The following is an 11841-nucleotide window of genomic DNA, read 5'->3' on the forward strand; positions in this document are numbered from 1 at the left end:
TATGTACAAAAAAAGTTATATTAAACAAAAATGAAAGAAAAGTTTAAAATCTGAAGGTTAAGTTGTAATTATTTTAGTATTACTTGTGAAAGACTATTTTACTTTTTTAACTTTTAAAACATGGATCCTAAGAGCTAAATTCTGTAAGAAATATGAAAATTTTACATTGAAATAAAAAATAATGAAAAGCACACATATGTAAAAGAAAAGAGTTTAGCTCAGATAGAATCTGTTTTTGAAAGTTATCCAAAAAAGAATCTCTATAGCCTTGCAGAAATTATTATTTTTTAAGAAATCATCACACGGTGAAACCCCGTCTCTACTAAAAACATAAAAAATTATCCGGGCGTTGTGGCACACGCCTGTAGTCCCAGCTACTCTGGAGGCTGAGGCAGGAGAATTGCCTGAACCTGGGAAGCAGAGGTTGCAGTGAGCCAAGACTGCGCCACTGCACTCTAGCCTGGACGACAGAGTGAGACTCCGTCTCAAAAAAAAAAAAAAAATCGTCAGTAGGAATGTAAAATGCTGCAGCCACTTTGAAAAACAGCGTGACAATTCCTCAAAATTTTAAACATGGAGGTAATCATATGATCCAGCAATTCTCCTATCACGTATGTACACAATAGAAATGAAAATCCATGTTCATATAAAAATTTAGATGTGAATACTCTTACCAGCATTATTCATCATACTCAAAAAGGGGAATTAAACCAAATTTCCATCAACTGATGAATAAACAAAATCTAGTATATACACACAATGGAATATTATTTTACAATAAAAAGGAATGCAGTACTGGTACATGCTATGACATGAATGAACCTTCATAACAACTGTCTTCATAATCAAAGTTCATTATCTAACATTTAAAACATTATGCTAAGTAAAACAGCAAGTCACAAAATGCCACATATCGTTACATTTATATGAAATATCCAGAATAGGCAAATCTCTACGGACAGAAGGCTCAGAGGTTGCCTACAGCTGGGGGTGAAAGCTGGTTTGGAGAGAATTTGGGAGTGACCACTAAGAAGTATAGGCTTCTTTTTGGAGTGATGAAAATGTTCTAAAATTGATTATGGTGGCAATGACACTAGTGCCAAAAATTAAAATAAGATAAAATAAAATAAAATAGGTTACTGTGATGGTTGTACAATGCTGAAAATACTAAAAACCACTGAATTTATATACCTTAAATGGGTGAATTACATGGTATATGTAGTAATATCTCAATAAAGCTATTTTAAAAACAGCTTGACTAAAATTTCAGATAACTTTTAGACATATTTTCCTCATTTAGATGTACTAAATATTATCCACCTACCTTCTTAGCCATACCTTCTTTCAGCTAGATTTACCACTAAGGGAAACCAAATGTCTTCTTATTTGCCTCAGTATCTACACATGGAGTTTACCCACTAATATAAACTTCCATAAAACCATAACCAAATGGTAAATAAATTAAAAGACAGTGTTTATTTCACTTCTTATAAATAGAGTTCATACTAAATGTCACGGCTTCATTGATTTACTCTGAGAGCCACACTTTTTAACACAGACTTCTAGACACATACATCAATCTGTAATAGTCTTGAAAATCTGGTTCATCGGCACCAAAAAATTATCTGTTACTATGTATTCATGGGAGGGAAATCCAAAAGGTATGCCTTTCAATAATTCTATATGGACTGGACTGGTCCATGGAAAGCAAAATGACATTTACTCCTGGGCCTGCTTTATTAAGATCATTTCTATGATATAAGGACCAATTCTATAGATTAAAATTATAAAGATTAGAACATGAAAAGCTGCACTTCTTACAGTTCTCATTCTTATACTCAGATTCTAGTCTTTAGATCAGAATTCTTAGGTTTGGAAAAGTATTTTTTCACCAAGGGTCCATATTAAAAGGGTCCTGTATCATAATTTATCTGGTTTCTTCTTCCACAGCATACATGTTTGGATTTTTTTGAACATGTCCTTGCCCAAAAGCTCTAGTCATGAACAAGCTTATTAAAGTTTAAGTTTCAGAAGAACAAGGCCTGGGGTCTATCATTTTCCAAGAAAAACCAGTCAACTCTAAAATCCACTGGATGTTAAATACTAGTAGGACACATTAAACGATGCATAGCCCTTAACATTTATGAAACGAGCACCGAATTGACACAGTGGGCCTCTATTCCTATCACTGCATATCCCAAAAAAAACTATCCATCCAAACTAAATATGCAGAATCTTTTCTTGTCCAATTAATAGCAATATTTTGTGTCAGTTTCAAAAGCAAGAATCCTACCTTGAGAACTGTATGAAAGCCTGTGGTCACTATGAAATTCCGATGAAGCCATGATGAGGCTCAAAATCCAGGTCAACGTCTTCCACAAAATTTCCATAATTTAGAAAACTGGATGATTTTTTTGAGGGCTACCTATGTGCTAAAGAGTCAATACCATACCAAAATCGAAGCATAACAATTTTATTTCTTTAAAACTTCTTGTAAATTAGTTATTGGATGTTCCACTGTTTAAGAGGCACTTTTATCCAACATCCTGCACTTTCTTCTATATCTGGATTCATTTTCTCAATCCAAAATGAAAAAATAATGATGGTAAAAGTTTTCATAAGCAAAGCATTAGGCTGATTAGTTACTAAAGTATGGCCATTTTTTAACCTAGAAAAAAAAAAATTTAAGTTAACTGAAAAATATCCAGAATGGAAAAATCCAAGTCCTATATAGTACTGAATCCTTGCCAAAAGACGTAACTACAAAATAATATAGTTAAATTAGACCATTGTTATTCTTTATAGTCTAAATAAACATTCACAAGATTAGACACAGAATTAGAGACCTCAATGGTTATCAACATAATGCCAGAGCTACTTAATAATCAAATAAGGAATCTAAAGAGAAATCATAAGTCTTTTTAAAAAACTTTGAAGATAACAATGATGGGCAGTGAGTTAACTTCCTTTTGATAAAATAAAGTCAGCTGACTTCACTACCTCAGTTCATTATATGTAAGTGACAAACAATATGTGATCCCATTCCATAACATGCCTTTTAAACACACTCATATCCAGATATTGTGTTGCTTTATAAGGCACCTATCATTTTTTTTCTGACAAAGTAGATCTACAAATACAGTGACATTTAGCAGCCATCTGTGAACACTAAGACAGTATCAGAAACTAAACTTATAAAAAGTTGAACTATATGTACTATAACCCTTGACTTTACTTGGAAGTCTTATGTGACTTACAAGGCAACTCATGAGTCAATTTCAACTCTCTGGAATGTAACTTAAAAGAAATTTTAAAAACTTCATTTCAAGTATTACAACAGATTTCAAGTCCTATCTCATGTACTTTACTTTCAACTAACAACCTTACTCAGAGTCTTCATTCACACTTGATACAGAATAGCATATTTGGCTGCCTGATTTCCCGGGATACAGCAGATCAGAAGAAGAAAATAACTAAGAGACTAAAAACTAGCCATAAACAGCAAAACTGTGACCCAAAAAAAGGATAAAAAACTAAAATGTTAGTTTTAGAACCCCAAAGTAATATAGTTTGGGGTAGAGGCAAATGGGTCTTACATAGTTTAACAGTTCCTATTGTATGATAACTGTTATATAGCTCAATATCTGACATTCATAATACTATGCCTGAGTCCAAACTAAGAAGATAAATGCTTTTAATAAAATATGTTACTGTTAATAAGTTAGGAAAGTACACAAAAGATATTAGAAAGATTTTCATTCCAAATCCCTAATATATAAAATTTTCACATAATAAATACTTAATATATATTTGTTGGTTGAAAAAAATGGATGAGTAAAAGAATGAATAAATGAATTTAAATAAATGGTTAAAATAAAATCACTTTAGGCATATAAAAAGTATTTGTAGTTACCTGTAAAATTAACTTATGTGAAACACTTCATTCCCTGCGGTGCTAGAAATATTGGTATATACAACATATAAAACAACAACAGCCATTTAAAATTCCTTACATCTGTCTCTACAAGTTATTAAACTGCTAAGCCTTGGAAAAGCTAATTCATTAATCAACAAATATTGTCCTACTATGTTAAAAAGATGATGTTATAACAACATCAGAATACAGAAAAGGATTAAGGGAAACAGAAAAGATTAAGATTCAATCCTTGCCCTTGGGGAGCTCATAATCTAAACAACAAGGAAAAGTGTAAGGCAGACTGACAAATGCCATGATAAGGTTGTGCAAAGTTGTTGTGGGAGATCAGATGAGGGAGATGACTTCTGGGTCAGAGAAGAATTGATCAAGGAATGTTTATGGAAAAAGCAGCATTTCAGACAGATCCTGGAAGACGAATATAATTTTACAAATCAAATTGCTGGAGGTAATCATTACAAATAGAAGAAATGCATTCCACAAAGTCTAGATAACCAGAAAAAAAAAATGGGAAATAGTAAACAATATTAGTAATAATAGCAATAGCAAATTTTGTTCCTGTGGGGGGGGGGGGAAACAGGTAATAACCAGAAAGGTAGTTTAAGATCAGACCAAAAATAAAAAACTTTAAATATATATTGCTTCTTTTAATCTCCAAAACAATCTTTTGAAGTAAATATACTCTGCCCCTGTGGTAGACTCTGATGAGCCCATAATAATAATCTGGCTTCCTCATATCCATTCCCTTGTTCCCCTCCTCCTAATTTGATTCTAACCAATAGAATATCTCAACTTTGAGGGGATATCACTTCATTATTACATACAAAAGATTCTGACTTCCATCCTGCCAGCCACATCTTTCCCTAATTGGTTTAGCTGAAGCAAGCTGTCATTTGGTGAGGCCCACATTGAAGAAACTGAGAGCAGCCTCTGATATCACTAACAAGGAACTAAGGCCCTCAGTCCAACAGTATGCAAGAAACTAAATCCTATTCAGTAATAGGTGAGCTTAGAAACAGATTCTTCCCCAGTCAAGCCTTCTGTAAAGACACTAGTCCTTGGCAACACTTTGTAGCCTCGTGAGATACACTAAAGCTGAGGACACAATCCCTAGATTCCTGACCCAGAGAAACTGTGTGATAATAAATGTGTATTGTTTTAACTCACTAAGTTTGTGGTAATTTGTTACACAGCAATTGATTACTAATACAGCCACCAATTCATAAATAAAGAAGCTGAAGCTCACTGGTCAGATAGGTATAAAACAGTAGAGCCCAGATTCACACAAGGCTGTCTGATTCTTTTTTTTTTTTTTTTTTTTTTTTTTTTGAGACTGAGTCTCGCTCTGTTGCCCGGGCTGGAGTGCAGTGGCCGGATCTCAGCTCACTGCAAGCTCCGCCTCCCGGGTTTACGCCATTCTCCTGCCTCAGCCTCCCGAGTAGCTGGGACTACAGACGCCCGCCACCTGGCCCGGCTAGCTTTTTGTATTTTTTAGTAGAGACGGGGTTTCACCGTGTTAGCCAGGATGGTCTGGATCTCCTGACCTCGTGATCCGCCCGTCTCGGCCTCCCAAAGTGCTGGGATTACAGGCTTGAGCCACTGCGCCCGGCAAGGCTGTCTGATTCTAAACTCTAAATTCTTTGTATTACATCACACTTTCAGTTTAAGGCACTCAAATTTAAACAGTCAATAGCAGTTAATAACAACCAATGTCAAATAAGATTTTTTTTTTTTTTTTTTTTTGAGATGGAGTCTCACTCTTGTTGCCCATGTCAGAGTGCAGTGGCACGATCTTGGCTCACTACAACCTCCGCCTCCCAGGTTCAAGTGATTCTCCTGCCTCAGCCTCCTGAGTAGCTGGGATTATAGGTGCGTGCCACCGTGCCCAGCTGATTTTTTGTATTTTTTTTTTTAATAGAGATGGGGTTTCACTGTGTTAGCCAGGATGGTCTTGCCCTCCTGACCTCCTGATCCGCTCGCCTTGGCCTCTCAAAGTGCTGGGATTACAGGCATGAGCCACTGTGCCCGGCCAAGATATTTATAAATGGTATTGTTTAGTTAATGTGAATAGTTTTTAACAACTTCACATACAGTCATTGTTTCTTCTCGAAATTACTTCTACACTAATTTAGGCAAGATAGCAGGTACTATATATCCTTTCTCAGGTAAAAAATTTTTAGAGAGATTAAGTTATACCATTATTCAATAACAGCAATAAAAAGAATTCCATTGAGGCCGGGCGCGGTGGCTCAAGCCTGTAATCCCAGCACTTTGGGAGGCAGAGACGGGCGGATCACGAGGTCAGGAGATCCAGACCATCCTGGCTAACACCGTGAAACCCCGTCTCTACTAAAAAATACAAAAAACTAGCTAGGCGAGGTGGCGGGCGCCTGTAGTCCCAGCTACTCGGGAGGCTGAGGCAGGAGAATGGCGTAAACCCGGGAGGCGGAGCTTGCACTGAGCTGAGATCCGGCCACTGCACTCCAGCCTGGGCGATAGAGCGAGACTCCATCTCAAAAAAAAAAAAAAAAAAAAAAAAATTCCATTATCTTGGTTTTCAACCTACTTAAATACAGATTCCATCCTCTAAACTTTCCCATGTAATATTAAAATTATAATTGTTGCCTCATGAACAACATTCATTCTCATTGTTTTAAATTTTTTAAATCACTGGAGTGTTTTGAGTAATAAAATCTGACATTAAATGAGTCCCTCATATAGTTTAGATTATAATCTCCCTTTAAAGAACATATACTTAACACATTTGAATTAATTTTCTAGCAATGGAGATAGATTTGATTGAATCATTCATCCCTTTTTCTCCTATTTTTCTGGGTTTTGAAACTACTGAGAAACTTACAATACAGTTGACTGGATTTAGGGAGTAACTATTTTTCCCTCTTGAGAAATGTCCTGCTCTTTTTATAAATTGTTACAGTTTCATAACCTTCACTCTTACTTATTCTCCTGTAAATGCCCAAGTTAACTAAGCCAGTAGCACTGAGGAAAAAAAAGTAATACCTATTTGGCCAGAAGTAGACTACTGTATGATTTAAGGATTTGCAGTAAAAAAGGCATTGGTGCATAGTTGAAAAAGCAGGAGCTTTGAAGTTAAACAAACCAGTTATAGTCTTGGTTCCAACACTAGTTACAATAGCTGGCATCTGAGTGTCTTTTTCCTTTATCGCTCCCTTGCTCCCTCTTTTCTTTTTTTTGCCTCCAGTGCTCAGTGAAGAAACTTAACATTAAGTAAATTAGTCTAGATAGAATTCAACTAGAATTGGTCAGGCATGGTGGCTCATACCTATAATCCCAGCACTTTGGGAGGCTGAGACGGGCGGATCACCTGAGGTCAGGAGTTTGAGACCAGCCTGGCCCACATTTCAAAACCTTGAATATACTAAAAATACAAAATTAGCCAGGCGTGGTGGTGCACACCTGTAATCCCAGCTACTCAGGGGGCTGAGGCAAGAGAATCACCTGATCATGGGAGGTGGAGGCTGCAGTGAGCCAAGATGGCACCACTGCACTCCAGCCTGGGTGACAGAGCGAGGCTCCGTCTCAAAAACAAAAAACAAAACAAAACAAAAAAGAATTTAACTAAAATCAACACAATTAACAAATCTAACGACTCTTAGTCCCCTACAAAATAAAAGTGAATGAGTTTACCCACTTTCTGACACCTGGTGGAGAGGTTAATCTGGACACCATAAATATGTAGAGCCTGTGACTTTTCCAGATATAGTTTACAAAGTTCAGACTAACATTAAAATACTAAAGAGTTGTCCAAAAATTACAATGCATTGACCTTTTAAATTGTATAGCAGAAACATCATTATGTTGTGGAAATCACAAAGGCTTTGAGTCCTGGCCTGACCCCCAGTTACTTAACCTCTCTGTATCTGCTTTCTCATCTATAAAAGCATGATACTGATGTCTATCTCACAAAGACTTGTGAAGAGATTAGATTACATATGATGTAAAGTGTCTCTGTACTTCACTTTAAGCTAAATAATATTAGCCCTCTTTCATTATCTAACATCACTCTTCAAAGGCCTTCCTTCAAAAATAGTTTCATGTTCCTCTTTCCCTCAAAAAAGTGAAATAAGTTAGATATGATGATGGAGTCAATCAACTAGTTATATTGTCTTTTACAGCAAGGAGTAAAGAACTTCGGTCTTGATAATGATACTTATAACTACTTTAAATTTGAAAACAGAACCAAAACATCCATTTCACTTTGATTTCACGTATGCCTTTTTCCCTAACACAAATGCACCAGGCAGTAAAGTTAAGGGATCATTTACCTGCTTCCATGGATCAAAGCTACACTACCTAAGAAGAAAAAAGATCACACAACTTGCACTATAGTGATTTCCTCAGTAGTCTGCCCTGGTTGGAGGGTATTACTTGTCTTTTTTCCTCTATCATCTTTGCTTCCCACTCAAGTGATCTGGGAGTAGCCAAGGTAATAATTTCCTCTTGTGAACTATTATTATGAAGCTAAAGAACATGTATAACGTTCTTCTCAACTTCTTTCATCCATCTTAACTCTGGTTATTTATTTAAGGCTGATTTGATCTCCATGGAAGAAACAACAATACCATGCTCATTTCAGGTATTTAATTTTTATATATGAAAATTAACTTCTTTCATTTTCCATTTATTCTCTCAACAAATATTTATTATCACCTACTGTATGCTAAGGACACAATTAGGCTCTAAGTATAAAGGTTTCCAGGTCATTTATAAAATTTGTGAGATTGGTTTCCAAGGAAAGGTGAAACTAAACACATAGATTACCCAAAACACATCTATCAAGAAAAGCAAATGAGCTAAAAGCAAAAACACAATCCATGATTTATAAAACTCAAGCCCTAAATTACATGTAGTCTCACACTTTTTTCCAGATAGCAAGTAAATACACATTATCTGTATTATAAGTTTTTTTCTCTTGAGGTTAGCTTGATAATCAACCATGTTTTTTGGCAGAAGCAAGAGAGCTATCCACCTCTTCCCCTCTTTTTCTCCCCACTACCCCCAACACATATTCCAAATATGCTGTCAACTAACTCTCAATATGTTAACTCCCTTCATTCACTCACTAAAGTCACAAACTTGATAAGATTTGGCATAAAGACTCATCCTAGTAACTACTAGTGGTTACTAAGGAAAGAAAGAGGAAGTGCTAAGAGTAGACCAGAGTAGGAATTAATCTTACAGGTACTGGAATCAGACATGAGGAATATTACAGTATTTTAAGTCGTGAGGCTAGAAGTTTTTCTTCTTGGGAATCACAAAAATATTAAGACCACTACACAGATTTCATTTGCAGCCATTTGTGGCAAATGTTGTGGCAAATGAATGAATTTGACTTGTTTGAAATCAACGTATTTGCCTCTAAATGCTATTCTTCAAAAATTCAAAACACTAATGATCACATTTAAGCACAAAATTAACATAAACTAGACTGCAGCTACCACTTTGCTGCAACACAAGAAAACAATTACCTCCAAAATTAATTTTCTTAATTTCTTTCAACTACACCAAGTTTGGATTTCTTTTCCTGTCATGAATTCTGAAAACTGTCATCCCCACATCTAAACATTTCAGTCTAATTAATTAACAAAAACTAAAAAAGAAAGAAAAAAGAACAGAAAATTAGTCCACGACATCTGAACATAAAAAGAGTATGTTGAAAATCACACTCAAGTGTCTTTTTTAAAGTTCCAAGCAATGGTTCAGTTTCCCTTTTTCTCTCTGCTCTGCACACCCTCACCTCCCCCCGTCCCCACCATTCCACTTCGCCCAGACAGAGGGTAACAGTCTGAGCTGCCCTGGTTGAGTTGATCCTAAAGTTAACATTCAGCAGCCCATTTCCAGACAGCAGCGCTAAATCTATTTGGATAAAACGCGTGTGACCCAGACAGTTGGCATCTGGCCCAAACGCGTTGCACCGGCAGCTCAAATAAAAACAAGAGTAAAAAACTCACTCTCTTGTTCCCTCTCAGTGCGCTTTCTCAATCTCTCGCTCACTTTTCCTCTAGTACAAGGAAAGAAAGCATCAAAGACAGGAATTGCAGCACATATTATCAGAAAGAGGCTTTCCAATACCCCATTCTCGCACTCTCGCTCTCCCTCCTCAATCCCTGAACTTTGGTCCCATACACCATATATACAGACATACCCCGATAAACAAGGCTCGGGAGGGTTATGAGTCTAGCACGTCCCAAGTGGCCAAAAGTAAATCAAAAACACACGCTTCCATCTCTTTGATTAGCCTATTAAGAGCTTAACATGTCCTAGAGCATCGGGGCTACAGCTAGCACATTAATGCTACCCTCTGAGTCCAAGCATAAAATATGCACTTGTCTGAAGACTTACGACACTGACATGAAACTACAAAATGCAGAAGACTTTTCTTTAAGAAAACTGGAAATCAGTTTAAAACACACACATCATTATTACCTTCCGGATTACTATTTGGTGATCAGTTAAAAGATTACAATAATCATAATCAAGTCCACTTCACAAAACATGTATTGTATATTCATAAAATAAACGTATTTTTTGCATCATAAAATAATTGCAAGTCCCAGAATTCTACAACCCCCGACAAGTCTGGAGTTAAAAAGATATCTATTTGTAAAATGAGTTCAGTCAAGCTCACTCATTGCCATTTAAAAAAAAAAGAAAAAGAAAAAGAAAAAAAAAAACAAATCACACACACAGAAAAAAAGTTTTCTAAGCGTTATTCGGAAGACAAGCAAAGCACAAGTTGTTGGTTTAAAAAAAAAAAAAAGCTTCATTGAATATTGTTAAGTCTTCCTTACCGTTTTCATCTTCAAATTCTGATAAAAAGTAAGTTTCAGACAATAGAGATTGCACTGGACGACGCACGTACTCCCTCTCTTCTCTAACTTTTTTTAATTTTTTTTTTTTTAAATTTTTTGCCCCCCTTTGCAAAGCCACACCAGTCAGTTATTCTGCAACCAGAATAAAACCCTATGGTCTGGCTAACCCGGGCTTTAGAGAACTGACTTTCCGATTTGGCAGAATAAGAGATGCCTTCAATACATCTAGGCTATCACTCTGAGATGCTGCCTTTGCAAACCCCCTTTCTCTCCCTCCCCACCCCCCAAAAAAGGAAAGGAAAAGAAAGAAAAGACGGGAAAAAAGACTTATTGGGGGTGGAAGTGGTGCCCTCTCTTCCTGGAAAGCTTAGTGCCTTTGCTATGCAAATAACATGTGCAGAGCATCAAAAGGTATCAGGAGAAAAGAAGACAAGAGGAGCAGGAAGGGCAGCAAAGTTTTGTTGAAGTAGCCCTAGATCTCACTACCGGCCCCCAGCCAACTTGAATTGCAGCAGGAGAAAATTTTGGCAGCTTTTCCTCGGAGGCAGAGCACACTGACGTCAGTCTGCAGATGTGCCTGGGCTGCGTCGGGTGCGCATGTGTCCTGGGTCGTCACGTGGAGGGGGAGGGGAGGTAGAGGTACAATCGGGGTAACCAACTACCAGCCATTCAGAAGGGCTTAGACAATGTCAACTTTTCCACACTGTGAATGAGAGAAATTCTGGCCTCTCTAACCTCTCTCCTATCTCACTCCGCCTCTTTTCCTCCTCCTCCTCTAAACTCTCTTAGAAATTCTAGCCTGGTTTGCTATTAGTTGTTTCTTGGAAAAAGGAAGGGGGAGGGAGAAGGATGAATGACTTTAGATGGACTAATGTCACTGTTAAGATCTCTGGTGTCATTCTCTGTGTAATTTTATTTTTGAACTCCACACAATCAAAATGTTAAAACTTGCACGTAAACAGTACCTCTGAGGAAACTTAAAGCTTAGATTCGTGGAGCAGGCAGACATCAAGCCTCAGTAGCTACAAGTGTACAAAATGCCTGTGTTTTATA

The 11841-nt window shown here is 36.8% G+C and overlaps 1 protein-coding gene across 1 annotated transcript in view; it reads right to left on the reverse strand.

Moving 5' to 3' along the window:
• The window catches only part of LOC105510786 (A disintegrin and metalloproteinase with thrombospondin motifs 6-like), a 30936-nt gene extending 19592 nt beyond the window's left edge, over positions 1 to 11344 (reverse strand). The window contains exons 1-2 of the mRNA XM_011940685.1: positions 10768 to 11344; positions 2294 to 2668 (exon numbers count right to left, since the gene is read on the reverse strand). Of these exons, the coding sequence (XP_011796075.1) occupies positions 2294 to 2390 (97 nt within the window). The 5' untranslated portion in view covers positions 2391 to 2668; positions 10768 to 11344. The remainder of the gene's footprint in view (positions 1 to 2293; positions 2669 to 10767) is intronic.
• Positions 11345 to 11841: the final 497 nt, after the last annotated feature.

This window comes from Colobus angolensis, unplaced genomic scaffold (genome assembly GCF_000951035.1).
Source record: "Colobus angolensis palliatus isolate OR3802 unplaced genomic scaffold, Cang.pa_1.0 Scaffold192, whole genome shotgun sequence".
Lineage (NCBI taxonomy): Eukaryota > Metazoa > Chordata > Mammalia > Primates > Cercopithecidae > Colobus > Colobus angolensis.